Raw genomic sequence first — 16084 nt, forward strand, 5'->3', positions numbered from 1 at the left:
TTCAACAAGCTCTCCCTGATCATCAGCAGCAGTCCTGGACTTCCTTGGTGACACGGAGGATAGGAATCCACCTGCCAATGGAGGGGACACAATCCTTAGTCGGGGAAGATTCCACATGCTATGGAGCAACTAAGCCCGTGCCCACAAATACTGAAGCCTGTGAGCCTAGAACCCCTGCTCCACAAGAGAAACTACCTGTAGTGAGAAGCCCGCTCTTGGCAATGAAGAGTAGCCCCCGCTTGCCACGACTAGAGAAAGCCTGCGCAAAGCAACAAGGACCCAGTGCAGCCAAAAATAAATTAAAAAAACAAAAACAGCAGTCAATACCAATTTTTACTTCAGTTCCGATAGCCTGATCCCTCCCTTCCAGAAGACAGGGGCAAACCTAGCCAAGGAGCTAAAGCCAGGATCTGAGAAGCAAGACCTGGCCAAGCAGGGAACGGCAATAAGCTGTGGTGTTAGGTCGGTCAAGTCAATGTCAAAGGCAGAGAGGCTGGATTTCATCCCTGAGATTAGAAGCTGAGTGGATTCAGGAGTGGAGCAGAGGGTCAGAACAGGATATGAATAGTATACAAAGGGAAGACGTCCAGGAGGAGGCTTCAGTGCCCGGGGGCTAGCTGTGTGCAACAATACAAGGGTGAGGGTGGGCTACCCTTTGCACTGTTGGGGCACAAGGCAGACCACCCCCAAAATATCCTCAGCAGCATGATTTTTAATTAAAGTTACTTAAGAAATTGCAAATGCCAGAAGGACACTGTTAACACCTGTCTCCCTGAAATCAGGAAATAAACCTCCCATTTGAAAGGTCCCCTCTGTGTACCAGGAGGTTGAAAGACATCGTTATCCCTAGAGACAGGAAATTCAGGGCCAAGAAGTTTGCATAAACAAAACATGCTTCTTTTATTTACAACCCCAAATCCAAACTCTGTCTAGACTCACTTATTAAGCACCCATAGTCTAAGTTTGTGCTGACAATTCCTCTCAAATTTGTCTAAAAAGCAATTTACCTGCTTTAGCCACGTCTTATATCCCATTTCTGAGACCTCCATGTGCATGAATTAAAATTTGTTACTCCTCTCATTAATCAGTCTGGTGTCCATTTTATTAGTAGGCCAGTCAAATGGAGTGCAAGGGGAAAATTCCCCCTTCTCAACATCTTTTAAGTTTAGAATTTTCTTGAGTGAGGTAAGGAACTCAAGACGTATTCCTGATTGAAGTAATTTAAAGATGGAAAAACTTTGATAGTCACTGTTACATAAGACAACCTACTGTATATAGGGCTTTTTTTGTTGTTTTTCTTCAACAAAAGCCACCTTTTAAGAAAGACAAACTGAAGAACAGAAGAGGACGACTTCCCTGGTGGCCCAGTGGTTCAGAATCCACCTGCCAATGAAGGGGACACGTATCGACCCCTAGTCCAGGAAGATCCCACATACAGTGGGGCAACTAAGCCCAACAGCCACAACTACTGAAGCCTGTCTGTGCTAGAACCTGTGCTATGCAACAAGGGGAGACACAACCGAGAAGCCCAGGCACTACAACTAGAGAGTAGCCCTTGCTTGTCGCAACTAGAGAAAGCCCACAGTGCAGCAACAAAGACCCAGTGTGGCCAAGAACAGAGGAAATTTATGATACTTTTATCCTGTAAGAACTCATATCCAGTATGTACATAATGTACATGTATGGTGTGTGTGTGTAAAACTTGTAAAATCAAAAAGAAGAATAAAAAAGACTTTCTAGGGCTGGGGCAGGAAATAAGCTAAATTTGAACAACAACAAAAATATCTATATATAATGCTGGATTATAATTCAAAGTACAAAATAATTACCATGAATTTATACTGACATAAGAAGGTAACTGAATATATAAAGAATATATAAATCTTTTGTGCAGAAGAATTTCAAATATAACTGAATCACTTTGTTGCATACCTGAAACTAATACCAGTATTGTAAATCAACTGTAAGACAAAGGATGAGATGGTTGGATAGCATTACCAACTCAATGGATATGAGTTTGAGCAAACTCCGGGAGGTAAGTGAAGGACAGGGAAGCCTGGCGTGCTGCAGTCCATGGGGTCGCAGAGTCAGACACAACTGAGCAACTGGACAACATAAAACAAGGTTTCCTCTGGCCAAAAGCCAATTCATGCATGAACTCTTCCAGTTCTACCAGTAGGTATTTTATCTACTGCATTTGATGTATATTTCTGTGTAGGAACTGCACAGAATTTACAAAGTCAGTAAATGTCTTTTGTCCTCCCACCATAACTAAATGTTAAAAAACCTAAATGAAATGGTACTTCTGTCTCGCTCACTTTGCATGCTCTTTAATCTCACAGTTGATGCTCAATAAACTAAGCACTATTTAAAATATGCCTATCTTAATACTCCTATAATCATAATTATACCCTTGAAAGAGACATGATAAGTCTTCACTTTATTATCAACAGATATTAAATCTGAAAGCCATAAAACCTCAAATTCCAAAGGTCAAGTACCTTCTAAGATGTTCACCACTCCTCTGTAAGCTGTACAAAATACATTCTGGGAAAAAAAAAAATACCTTTTGACAGACCATTTGCCTGCTACACAGGAAGGCCATTAGGCAAAGTATTCAGGCATGCCTGATCAGAAGAGTCAGGTGCCCGTGAGATAACCTAACACATTAGTTTGAGTGGTTTTAAAAAAACTGCACTTGAGTCTCAGAATTTGTTGCTCCTGGTTCATTGCTGCAGTTTTTTTTTTGATGTGTAACATAACAACATTTAACAATGTATTCCAAAAAAAACCAAAAAACAATGTATTCCAATATCAAAGAGCAAAGTTCAACAATGCAAAACCACAATTATTTCTGCACCAACCTAATATTTCAGTCACAAACACATTATATATAAGCTATTCCTCTTTCAATATCACTGAGCCTACCCTGTCTTATAACTAGAATACAGAACAGGCATTTGACAGCTGTAGTTTTCTTCCTATAAAGAAACGACAAATGGTTTCTGTTGGATCCTTCCCAAGAGATTTCAGCAAGCTATAAACAAAGCTTCTTAACTAGGAGCTATAGCAAAGTACACTTCACATGGTAAGTTTCACATCGTCCTTCAGAGATTCCAGAATAGAATGACAGGTCTTCAGCAATCAGGAGATAAACAGCATCACTTCAAATTCCTTCCTAGCTCTTGGGTTTGTGAAAATATCAGGCTATTTGGGTAGTTTTAAAGGTTTCAGGTTACTGAAATGACCCTATCTTTGCTTAGTCTTCACATTAAGAACACACCTCCATGGCACCAGTACAAACTATTAAAAACACTTCAGAAGCTCATGTTTGTAAAAGGCACAGGAGTAACACACAAAGTACATCTGGGAGCTGTTACATATCTATCAGATGTGTGAAACTGGCTCCAGTTAAATTATGGCTTTTTGGGCTTTAGTTTAAACTGAGTTCAGAGGTGTTGGAACTTACAAATAGGTGATACTTGAATCACACAGGCAGAACTCATCACTATGATGAACTATAGCTGTTCAGCGACCAAGTATACCTGAAAGATTGAAGGCAGGAAGAGGAGACAACAGATGAGATGGCCGGATGGCTTGCTCAATGGACGAGTCTGAACAAGCAATAGAATGAGCTGAACTTTAGGTCAATAAAATCAGGGAAAGGGCCACAGCTCTTAATCCATATGATCAAAGACTTAAATGACTTTCCAAATTCATAGTTTATGAACAGAAACTGGTCTATATGAGCAAACTCACAAAAACTTTTTTCACATGGTACACTTGATGTGCCTCACTACCATCAGACAAATTAAACTCCAACTGTTTAGGGACTTCCTTAGTGGTGCTGGTAGCTCAGACTGTAAAGCATCTGCCTACAATGTGGGAGACCCGGGTTCAATCCCTGGGTCAGGAAGATCCCCTGGAGAAGGAAATGGCAACCCACTCCAATATTCTTGCCTGGAAAATCCTATGGACTGAGGATCCTGGTAGGCTGCAGTCCATGGGTTGCAGAGTCAGACATGACTGAGCGACTTCACTTTCACTTTAGTGGTGCAATGGATCAGAATCCAACTGCCAATGCAAGGTACATGGGTTCAACCACTGGTCCACGGAAGAGTCCACGTGCAGCAGAGCTGGGCCCACACTCTGCAGTCCACTCTCCTGGAGCCTGTGCAAGAGGAGCCCATGCAGTGCAACCAGAGAAGGCCCAAGCAAAGCAACAAAGACCCAGTGCAGTCAAAATAATTTTTAAAAACTAGATCTTAAAATATTCTGCTTATACAAAGATTGAGAGGAAGTTATAAGCAAAATTTCTCCTTATCCCAAATCATAATCTACTTTCTAATGATAAATATGGGTGTGTAGTGTGTCCACATGCAAAATTCATAACTACTAGGTGAAATCAATAGATCACACATATAAAGTCAGCTGCTTTTAGAGACCAGAAAGTTGGGGGTAGACAAACAACAGATTGCCATTTTTTCATCAACAGCCCTGTCCTTGATTCTGTCTATGGTATCCAGTTTTTGTTTAGCTGTGAAGGGTTTTTTTTTTTGTTGGGGGGGTGGAGGGGAGGACAGTCTTTACGACTGGACCACCAGGGAAGTCCCATGCAAAGGTATTTTTTTTAGATGATTTGAAAAACCTGAGGTCTACTGTGGGAGAAGGAATTCTACCTCCAAATGGAACACTTCCCCTAAGTCTCCAACCTGCCCACCTCCCCTTTCAAATTTGCCAACACCATAATCTCTGTACAAAACTACACTTGTGTTTCATTTCTCTAGAGAACTCTAATATGTGAACTAAGCTCTTAGGTGACACCAAATCTTCACAACTCGTAACAGAAAATATAGTTCTGTGACACCAAATCTTCACAACTCGTAACAGAAAATATAGTTCTGTGACTGTAAAAATTTCCTAAATAAGACCAAACATACTAACCATGAAAACTTGATCACTTCATAATTAAGAACTGCAGCATACAAAAGGTATTTTACAGCAAAGATATTGACATGTTCACAATTTTATTCATTCTGATACCTACTTTCACAATTTTTGTCCTAATTTTTCATTCTCCACTTAGCATTTTTTTTTTCATTTCCTTGAAAACCTTAGTTACCCTATTCTTTTACTGATTACAGTACCTCTTCATGCAGATCAGTCTTCTGGGCAGAGAAGCCGGTCAGGTTTTTCACATTATCAAATATGAGCTTTGCCTCTTATGGCCAGTTAGTGAATTTCTCTTTAATCAATCAATCACAAAACACTCTGGAATCGTGCAAAGAACTCAGTCATAAATATTATGTAAGCCTGCTAACTTTAATAAATAAAAAAAGCTAAGAAACATATTTACCAATCCCTCAAAGTAAATCTCAGTTCTTTTTAAAGAATCAATCTATAGAAAACCACCAAGCAACATGGAACCTTTATTTTAATGTGATTACTGTACATCTGCAGTATTGGAGTAATCCTTTTACAAATGGAACTAGAAGAAACAATGACAAAACCAAACTGGCATTTGATGTGAATCCACAGGAGTTTAAGCTTCAAATCCAGCCAAGAAGTTTGTTACAATCTCTTTCAGCTTTGCATCTGACTCTTCTGAGATCTTTCCATCGGTCCTATTTGAAAACAAAAGCAGATCAGTTGTGACCTGGGCAAAAATTCAATGACTAACCTAGTTACAGAATTCAAAAGAATTTTAACAAGACTTTTTAAAGCTTACAAAAAAGGAGACATCAGTTGTGTTCATACCTGATTTTGCCCAACAGGGCTTGATGTTGACTGATGACGTGAGACAAGAAAGCATTCTCAAATTTTGTGATCTTGCTGGGCTCCAGCTTGTCAAGATACCCCCTGACACCCGCATAGATAACAGCCACTTGCTCTTCAATAGCCATGGGAGCTGAAAAGAAATAAGTTGCTCAACAAATGCATGCCACTGTTTCCAGAGTTAGAGAAACTTATTTTTTCCACAAATTATTAACATGTCTCCATAGATCATCAAATTTCACAAGCAGAAATCCCATATTAGTACTCCTTCCCACCTCCCTGGAGAAACAGTTTTTTCCTCTTACTGGTAGGCCTTGAAGTACAATCTTCACACTTATTCCATGGGCACTATACATCACCCAACAGGACTGTTTTGGGTGTAAGTAACTTGCTGAAATTTTACAGTAAGATAATACATTGTTTTGACTGCACCACATAGCTTGCGAGATCTTAGTTCCCCAACCAGAAACAGAACCCAGGCCCTTGGCAGTGAGAGCACAGGGGTCCTAACCACTGGACCACTAGGGAATTCCCAACACTAACATTCTTTATTAGTTACCCTTTATTAATTATTTATTCGTTATCTATTAGTTATCCCTTGTGGCTCATCTGGTAAAGAGTCCACCTGCAATACGGGAGACCTGGGTTCAAATCCCTGGGTTGGGAAGATCCCCTGGAGAATGGAAAGGCTACCCACTCCAGTGTTGTGGCCTGGCGAATTCCATGAACTATATAGTCCATGGGGTTGAAAATAGCTGGATATAACTGAGCGACCTTCACTTTCAACATTCTTTTAAATCTGCCAGATCCCACATGTATATAGCCAAGAAGGCAATAGTGGGGAGACATGGAATCTACTATGTCTTAATTTCCAAAAGAAAGATTTATTATACCCATCCTAGCATTTCCATTGATACAATGACTGTACTTTAATTAAAATGATATCAGTCACATTCAAAAGGCAACATCTTTAATCAAAGGTAATGGCACATACTACAGTTTGTAAGGAGCTATGTGATATTCCCAGGTCCTAACATAGAGTAGGAACTTGACCAAATGTACAACTCACAATACTGTCCTTGCTTCAGCAGCTCAGTCAAACGCACACCACGACTCAAGAGTTGCTGAGTGGCAGCATCAAGGTCAGAACCGAACTGGGCAAAAGCAGCAACCTCACGATACTGAGCCAACTCCAGTTTCATGGTACCTGCCACCTGAAACATAGAAATGGTTAACTCACACAATACAAAAATACTTACTTCAATGACAGACCACCATACAAATACATTTTTATTTTTAATCTAGTGACAAAGTGATACAAATTACCTGCTTCATAGCCCTGGTTTGGGCAGCAGATCCGACACGGGACACAGACAAACCAACATTAATGGCAGGGCGAATACCTTTGTAGAACAATTCTGTTTCCAAGAAGATCTACAATGTAAGGAAAATACACAGGCATGTTAGCAAGCTTAAAGAAATCAATTATTTTCACAATTAAAGTCACTATAGCAAAAACTGAAGCCCCAAAACTGAAGGATACTAAATGGCTTCTTATCCTAAAGAGCTCTCAAATCTTTCACAACTCAAAATCATCCTGTACATTCCATTGCTGAGATGAGATGTGAGATGCAAAAAAAACAGGTACCGTATTTACATTAAAACTTAAACTGGTGAAGTGATGTGATCTCTCTAGGATTTGCTTCAAAATGACACACAAAAGAGAAACGAGGGGAAAAAGAAAGCAAGCATGAAGTATACTATCCCATCAATAGATAAACAGGTGGGATATGTGGGGTTTCATTATACTATTCTCTTTACAATTGAGGTTTTCCATAATGAAAAGTAAAAGGAATTTAACAAATTAGTTCAAAACTACCAGTCTCAATTACTGCCTTGAAATCACCCAAAGTTTTCACTTATTTAATCATAAAAATAATACCTGTCCATCAGTGATGGAAATGACATTTGTTGGAATGTAAGCAGACACATCACCAGCTTGTGTTTCGATGACTGGCAGAGCAGTCAAGGAGCCACCACCAAATGCATCGTTCATTTTAGCTGCTCTCTCCAGGAGTCGGGAGTGGAGGTAGAACACATCACCGGGATAGGCCTCACGCCCTGGGGGTCGGCGCAGCAGCAGAGACATCTGGCGATAAGCAACCGCCTACAGTATAGAGAAGTGCTCACCTATTAGATAGGAGCTACATTTGTCAACTACCACGTACAAACGTGTAAATACATCTAAAAACACATTTCTTTTGACCTGTTTGGATAAGTCGTCATAAATGATCAAAGCATGTTTGCCATTATCCCTAAAATATTCCCCCATTGAACATCCAGAGTAAGGAGCCAGGTACTGAAGTGGGGCAGCATCTGAAGCAGTAGCTGAAACCACAATGGTGTACTTCATGGCATCTGAGAAGAAAATAAACATCAAGTTTTATATGTTTACTAACATTGTGATTTTAAATTGGAGGTTACTACATTAAGCACTTTACTACTGTCATTACTATTAAGACTATCCAGTCTAATAGCTTCTACTTTAAAGAAACTAACAAAACCTTAAGTTTACTGCTGCTTTATACTACTGATATATTAGTTTTTTACTTATTACTTTTGTACTGACTTGTATTAGTAGAAATTTAAGTTCATTAGGGAGTAATTAAAATCAGACTTCATTATAAGCATAAGCTATTCTAAGATTTGCAGCATCCCAGATCACCACAATGAGACTGAGGTTCCTTAATACCTGCATCTGTAAGTCTCTTCACCAGCTGGGCAACAGTGGATCTCTTTTGACCAATAGCAACATAGATACAGTATAGCTTCTTCTTTTCATCAGTTCCATCATTGAATCGTTTCTGGTTAATGATTGTGTCAATAGCAATTGACGTTTTGCTGTAAGGAAAAATAAACATAAACCTTACTAAGTACTTCAAAGCATCCCCCAACTTAAATTCCATACAAGTCACTCTCCTATTACAGTCTACTCGCGCTGTATCGCCGAAGTGTTAACATCTACCATTCCAAGTCTAAAAGTAACCTTTCAATAGAGCCTATTTTAGTTAGAACTTTTAACAAGCCGTTAAGTCTTTACCCAGTCTGTCGGTCACCAATAATCAGCTCACGCTGACCACGACCAATCGGCACCAAGCTATCCACAGCCTTAATGCCAGTTTGCATTGGTTCCCGCACAGAGATTCGAGGAATGATCCCAGGGGCTTTCAAGCCAACTCGTCTTCGGGCCTTGGAACCAATTGGACCCTGTTAAACAATAAGAAACCAGAGAACAATCAATTTGGCTCTTTCTTTTGAAGCTACAACCAAATCCAATAAATGTTAAACCTACCTTTCCATCAATGGCATTACCAAGGGCATCGACTACACGACCCAGCAGCTCCTCACCGACTGGAACATCTACAATAGCCCCAGTTCTCTTCACAATATCTCCTTCCTTAATAAGTTTATCATTTCCAAACACGACAACACCAACATTGTCAGGCTCCAAGTTCAGAGACATACCCTATACAAAAGACATAATTGAACAGCCATGAAGCCTGAGTGGCATTTCTTCCCACATACCTACACTACATATGAAAATGAAAGGGGGAGCAATACCAACTTTTCAAATCTGGTTCACTTCTATTTTTCCACCAAACAATCTTCAGTTTAACACTTGTCAAGTTCCCTCAAATAATCAGAGTTTAAAATTATAAGCCAAACATGCACCCTACCACATCCTCTAAAAACTAAAATAAGCAAAGAAATCGAACTGCTTAAGCTTCTTCCACTGCATTTCCTCTGACTACGGTTTTTGAATGGGGTGACCAGGATGAAATAAAGTGTCAAGGTCAACTAGGAAGACATCCTTGATTTCCATCTGTGAGAACTCATAAACAATCTTTTTTAAAGATTATCTAGTAAGAACCTATATCCATCAAGTGAGTAAAAAGTGAAATTAAAAGCTACCTAATCAAGAACAAATCTGTACAATAGAACAGTGCTGGGTCATCTCATATTTCAAAATGGTTAAGATTTTAGGTCCCTAGCTCATACACTGGAGAAGGCAATGGCAACCCACTCCAGTACTCTTGCCTGGAATCTCACATGGACAGAGGAGCCTGGTAGGCTGCAGTCCATGGGGTTGCGAAGAGACACAAATGAGTGACTTCACTCTCACTTTTCACTTTCATGCATTGGAGAAGGAAACGGCAACTCACTCCAGTGTTCTTGCCTGGAGAATCCCAGGGACGGTGGAGCCTGGTGGGCTGCCGTCTATGGGATCACACAGAGTCAGACACGACTGAAGCGACTTAGCAGCAGGAGCAGCTCATACATACATAATCAATGCAAAAAGGCTAGTCCAGGAACTGAATCTGGTCAATAAATAAAGCTCTTAAGAATTACAGAGTAAATATAGAGGAGTACCATGGAATACCATTGCAGGTACAAAATTTTTAGTCTAAATCTCTAATGTTCACCAGAGTAGCCACTAACATTATGTGGCTATTTAAAATTGAAATTAGTAATTGCCTTGTTACCCAAGTCAGAGAAACTTCAGTAGTTACCGTATCCATCATATCTATAAAACATTTCCATCATGGCAAAAGTTATTTAAGGCAGAATCAGTCTAGATTCCTAGATCTTTTAAAAGCTAAAAGAAAATGAAAATGAGTTCCTCTATTTCAGCCTAACCTTTCAAAGATACACACAACGATAGATGAAAGGGTAAATTTTTAGCCAAGGTCTGAGAGCTACCAATAAAGCATTTGGCTCCATAATTAGTCTTTCACACCAACAAGCTCTTTTTCCATGCTGGACACCAGCAAGACCAAGACAATCTTTCCCCCATCTATGTGATTAGTGGATAATTTTACTGCCCCTGGTCCACCTGGATATCATATTCTGCTTCTGTCAGAGAACCCATGACTCCTACAACTTTGATTTCTCACCCTACTGTCCAACTACACTCAATCTAATAGAAAAAAGCACACTTCTATAATTAGTGCTTCTGATAACTACACCACTACCTCACCTCTCAACAACAGGTCTATTCCTACAAGAAATACAAAGTCAATGGCTTCCAACTTTCTACCAAAAATGAATTTAACTAATCAAATGCTTTTGTATAGAATGATCTTAACAGCTACAAACAGACTTGAACTTTTCACAATCTGGTTGAAGATTTACCCAATTTTGTATTTCGGTGCTAATGGTTACAACTTATGCGTATATCAGTCCAGAGGGTAAAAGCTTGGTTAACAAAAAAATTTATTCTTTTCACAATCTATAGTAATGACAAACACAAAATCACTGAAGCAGATTCGGATTCTAAGTTTAAAAAAAATATATGTGAAACAATCTCTGAATTACTAAATGAATAACTAAGGAAACACCAATGCTAAAACTATAAAATCTCATTTTACAATTTACCTTTAAACCTGAAGAAAACTCTACCATTTCTTCTGCTTGAACATTTCTTAGCCCATGTACCCGGGCAATACCATCACCAATACTTAAAACACGCCCAGTCTCTTCAAGGTCAACAGAGGTATCAGCTCCAAGAATACGCTCTTCAAGGATAGAGGACACCTCAGCAGTGCCTATTGAGAGAAGACAATTCCATTACAATAAACAGCCTAGTCCAAAGATTTTTTCCAAACTCATTTCCTCAACAACATATAAACTATAGCTGTGATCATAATAATTAAATTGTATTCTAAAATTAATATTCTTTAAAAAAAAGCTTGATACCTACTACTATGAAAATGAATCCAAGTGATTGAGAGAAAACTTCACAAGACAAACATAAACCAGGTAAAAGAAGAAATGAAGTCGCTCAGTCGTTCCCCACTCTTTGTGACCCCGTGGACTGTAGCCTACCAGGCTCCTCCATCCGTGGGATTCTCCAGGCAAGAATACTGGAGTGGGCTGCCATTTCCTTCTCCAGGGGATCTTCCCGACCCAGGGATCTAACCCAGGTCTCCCGCACTGCAGGCAGATGCTTTACCCTCTGAGCCACCAGGGAAGCCCATGTAAGGAGCTAATCAAATTAAGCAATATCCCTAAAATAAGTATTTTCTATCTCCTAATTCTTTGGTTTAATCTCTTGAGAAATCTGAAACTTGAATTTTTGTGTAAATTCTATAAAAACTATCTTAAAAAGCAACTGCTTAGAATTCCCTGGCAGTCCACTGGCCAGGACTCCGTGCTTTCACTGCCAAAGGCCCAGGCTCAATCCCTGTTCGAGGGAAGTAAAATCCCACAAGTCACTCAGACAAAAAATAAAAATAAAAAAACCCCAAGTGTTTAACAAAATAAAAGTACTGATATCCCTCGCATTTTGAAAGTTCATTTATGTCACTTCACTTTGACAAAAAAGGGTAATTTCTTCTTCACACTTTAATCATATCAGCCAAGGAAAAATTTCATTAGAATGCCCACTTTCAAATAGTGATGAAAACTTGTACTTCTCCCTTTCAAGGGAAGCATGTACCATATTCCTCATTTTGGCATACAGATGATACCTAACTGTATTTCAAAAGACCTAATGCACATCTCAAAAGAAATTTCCCAACCTACAGAATCTTAAGTTTACCTCCTCTTTTCTTTGTTGCATTTAAAATGTGCAAATTCAGACTGCCAGGTATAGGTTACCAGTTCCTGTTTTTGAAACACATAAATATAAAAATTACTTGTCTTTTCCCAATGTCTATTCGGAAAAGGTTCACAGGTCAGAAAGAAGCCTACCACCTGACATATACTGATATGGAACAAAATGTATTCATTATGACAAAAAAAGAACCTGTGCTCTCATCAAGAGAAATAAATAACTGTAGTTCATTTCACTAGAAGGGAACTTACCAAGATAGAGCTAAATGGCATATTATGGGTTAAGAATCTAAAATTCCACAGTAACTAAAATTGAGAGAAAAAAATTCACTAATGGAAAAAATCCAAAAACTATTCCCAGCAGGTATTTAACCTACATAACATTTTTCATTTAGTAACAAGGTAGTAAGTGTGGTCCAGACACGAAATCATGACTTACCGGTCTTCTGAAGACGAGAGTTAGAGGCATGCAGGTTCCTTGCAGCAATGAAGGATGATCCCAAAGCATTTTTGGAGACCTAGTGCAAGAAATTTTCTTTAAAAATCTGATTTAAAAAAAAAAGCCTTTATAAAACTAGCAAGTTTAAACAAATGCAGGCTTAGTATGATCAAATTATCAGCACACAAATATTAATCATGTGAGAAAGCATTTATTCATATATGTGAAAATGTATTAATGCAGTTCCTGGTACACTGTAAGTACACTTTAAAAAAAAAAGCATATTTTAAAAAGCAACTGCTAACAAAGTATCTTTCCTTTTAAAAGCACCAGATAAATATTATTTTGATTTCAAATGCATTTCAATTGAGTTGTGGAAATCCTCAATTTTATAAACTGCTTCCTAAAAGGGGCAAATCTCAATAGATTTTCTATTCTAATCTTTAAAAAAGCCTCTAAATGTAGAGTTTGGTTAGAAACTAAGAGATACAGCAATATGAACTTTGTTTAAAAAAAAAAATAAAACTGCCTTCAACAAATCCTGCAGGAATCCGGACCCTCCTTCTATAACTGTGGTTGGTCAAGGCATATTCTGAAGACATTCCCTTCTACAGGACTAGGAAGAATGTCCTTGAGTACTTTTTGTTGTTGTTGTTGTTAACAGAAATCCAAGATGTTATCAGCGGTAGTGTTAGGGCAGTAAATGGCCAACGTATTTATTTGGCCTTCCAAAATGAGATAACTCTGAAGATGAAAACACAAATGTCAAATCGTTTACATAACCTTTAGGGGTTATGTCCTTAACTTCAAGGGATTTAAGTAATGAAGGGCATTGACCTTCACAAGAATCTCCCAACCTATGTTCTATTTTACTTGAGTTTTCAATCACTAACATTCCTCAAGAATGAAATCTTAAAACAAGTCAAAGCACCACCAACCAAAGTCTGCCAGTCTGAGACAATTTGGAAGCCAGCTCCTCCGCCGTCAGGGTGGCGCCCGCCCTGAAACGCATATTTGCACCTGTACGGTGTTTTCACGATCATTTCACTATTCGGCACTAAGAGATCGCATATTGAAGCATTCAGAAAGGCACCTTCATTTATTGCTTTTCTCTGAACCGACCTCTGGAGGAGGTGAAATGCCGGGGCCTGCTGACCTTCACGCAATGCTCTCTACCTTGCTTCAACCTGGGCTGACAGTGCTCTGACCTTCAGCGAGGAAGTCCCGGGGAGTCAGTGGGGCCCGGGCTCCCCGATTTGGAGCAGGCCTCGGGGAACTAGCGCCCCAGCCCTGACCTTCATCCAAGGCCCTCTCCGGCCTCTCGGACGAAGACTGGAATCGTCCCGGGGCGCCATCTCCAGACAGCACGAAGGTCACTGTCTCCCCTGCAGCACCCTGCACCTCCCGCACCGGGCGAGCAAAAGAGCCCTTCGCCGACAGCCCAGGCCAGGCCGAGCGGCCAGCGGGGCAAGATGGCGCCGCCCGCCACAGCCCCTCACCCTCCGCACAGAAAGAGAGCCCGAGTCCGTGCAATCGCCACCCGCCGCTGTCTGGACCCTCCCTCCAGCCAGCCTCCGGTGCTCACCAGGCCCGCTCGCCGAGGGAGGGCGCGAGCCACGGCCGCGGCGACGCGCACGGACAGCATCTTTGCAGCTCCTCCTCAGGTGCTCCCTCCGCAGCCGCAGCCTCGAGACTGACTGGGACAAAATGGCCGAGCTGCGGAGAAGGTCAAAGCAGTCAGCCCACGTGACCCGGATGTACCGCCCCTCGCTTTCACCCCCGGACGCGAATCTGCCAGGGCGGGGGTGGGGGGTGGGGTTAATTATTTTCTTCCTTTAAGTATCATTTTTAGATTTTCAACCTCCAGATGACTGATTAGACGTTCGCCAGCTTCGACCCAGGCACTGGTTACATACTTGCTTTGATCTTTCTCATCGACCTTGTGGTTGCCCTGGGCGACCACATGGTTATAGCGGAACTGGCTGAGAAGCAGTTTCCAGGCCGCATCCTGGTGGAAAAACGATGCTGCCGTCACGTTGTCCTGGGGCGCAGCTGGCTAGCTTGACCATCAGGGGACTTGACTGTGTCGGGTCCCGAAGATACAGCTATTAAACCTTTGTGATGTGGGTGCAATAGTTACTCCTCTTGAGCGTGTAGGCAGCAGAGCATTTCCTGCTGTGCGAATTAACGCGGATTAATCTGCAGATCGCTAGGCACACCCCCAGAGACTCTTTGAGTCAAAAACTGGGGGCAAGCTGAACGTTTGAAAAGCACTCAAACTGAAGAATCGTAATTCTTTTAGATTCGATCTGAAAGAATCATGTCTGCCAATTAAGGCAATGTTTAACATTAAAATGTTTAACAAAAAAATAAAATGTTTAACAAGCAAAAATTCGAATAGAGTGGTTGCTAATCCTGGGAAGAATGGTCCAGAATCACTCCAGAGTAAGCTAGGGCTCAATTTTTTCTTTAAAAGTAGCTATTTTCATGACAGTGTAGACATTACTTTGTCATGATGAAAATAACTTTCTATACCAACCGAATGAAATCAGGGCAGGACTTTTGTTCCCCGCAAGGAGATTGTGTGTGTGTGTGTGTGTGAGAGAGAGAGAGAGAGAGGGAGAGAGAGAAAGAGAGACTGAGATAATTGTGAAATGTGCAGAATTTGGGTTGGGAAGGAAATTGTTAGGTATTTTGTGATGTTTGTTCAGTCCTATCGGACTGCAATCCCATGGCCTGTATCCCACCAGGCTCCTCTGTCCGTGGAATTTTCCCAAGCAAAGGTACTGGAATGGGTTGTCATTTCCTCCTCCAGGGTATCTTCCCGACCCAGGGATCTTCCCAACCCAGGGATCAAACCCTGTGTCTTTTGCGTCTCCTGCATTGGCAGGTGGTTTTTGTTTTGTTTTGTTTTGTTTTTACCACAGTGCCATTTTATGACATTTTATGATAGTGGAGAGTATTTACATTAACTTCTCTTGTAACTCTTTTGAGAAGGATCTTTTAGTTTCAGTCACCAAATTCTGGCTTATACCCCAAATCTTAATTTGGGTTAGGCATATGAATATCTGGGTTAAAAACAGTCATGTCCTAAAACAGTTTGCAAATATATGATCACCCATCCCTTTATCCAATATCCTACTTCCTTTTCAAGGTAAGTCTTGTGTAAATATGACAGTCCTCCTGGGAATTAGGGGTAGGAATAGGTAAAGTTTGGGTTTGTAAAAATAAAGTTCAAGAATATTTTGTAAAATT

The 16084-nt window shown here is 40.4% G+C and overlaps 1 protein-coding gene across 1 annotated transcript; it reads right to left on the reverse strand.

The window, feature by feature from the left end:
* Nucleotides 1-5412: 5412 nt before the first annotated feature.
* ATP5F1A (ATP synthase F1 subunit alpha) lies at nt 5413-14570 on the reverse strand. Its single transcript, XM_061131284.1, has 12 exons — nt 14415-14570; nt 12830-12908; nt 11212-11381; nt 9128-9301; nt 8876-9042; nt 8528-8676; nt 8042-8193; nt 7718-7942; nt 7102-7209; nt 6845-6989; nt 5758-5908; nt 5413-5624 (listed from the first exon to the last, which is right to left on the reverse strand). The coding sequence occupies exons 1-12, from the start codon at nt 14472-14474 to the stop codon at nt 5543-5545; spliced, it is 1662 nt and encodes a 553-aa protein (XP_060987267.1). The 5' UTR covers nt 14475-14570; the 3' UTR covers nt 5413-5542.
* Between the last annotated feature and the right edge of the window lie 1514 nt (nt 14571-16084).

Source organism: Dama dama, chromosome 27 (genome assembly GCF_033118175.1).
Source record: "Dama dama isolate Ldn47 chromosome 27, ASM3311817v1, whole genome shotgun sequence".
Classification (NCBI taxonomy): Eukaryota; Metazoa; Chordata; class Mammalia; order Artiodactyla; family Cervidae; genus Dama; species Dama dama.

Excerpts from the sequence above, each read along its gene's own strand:
- ATP5F1A (XM_061131284.1), bottom strand. The coding sequence starts at position 14,474 with ATGCTGTCCGTGCGCGTCGCCGCGGCCGTGGCTCGCGCCCTCCCTCGG. Across the intron at positions 9,302-11,211 it reads AGTTTTCTTCAGGTTTAAAG|GGTATGTCTCTGAACTTGGA; the intron begins GTAAATTGTAAA and ends TCTTTTGTATAG. Across the intron at positions 8,194-8,527 it reads GAAGAGACTTACAGATGCAG|ATGCCATGAAGTACACCATT; the intron begins GTATTAAGGAAC and ends TTTTCTTCTCAG.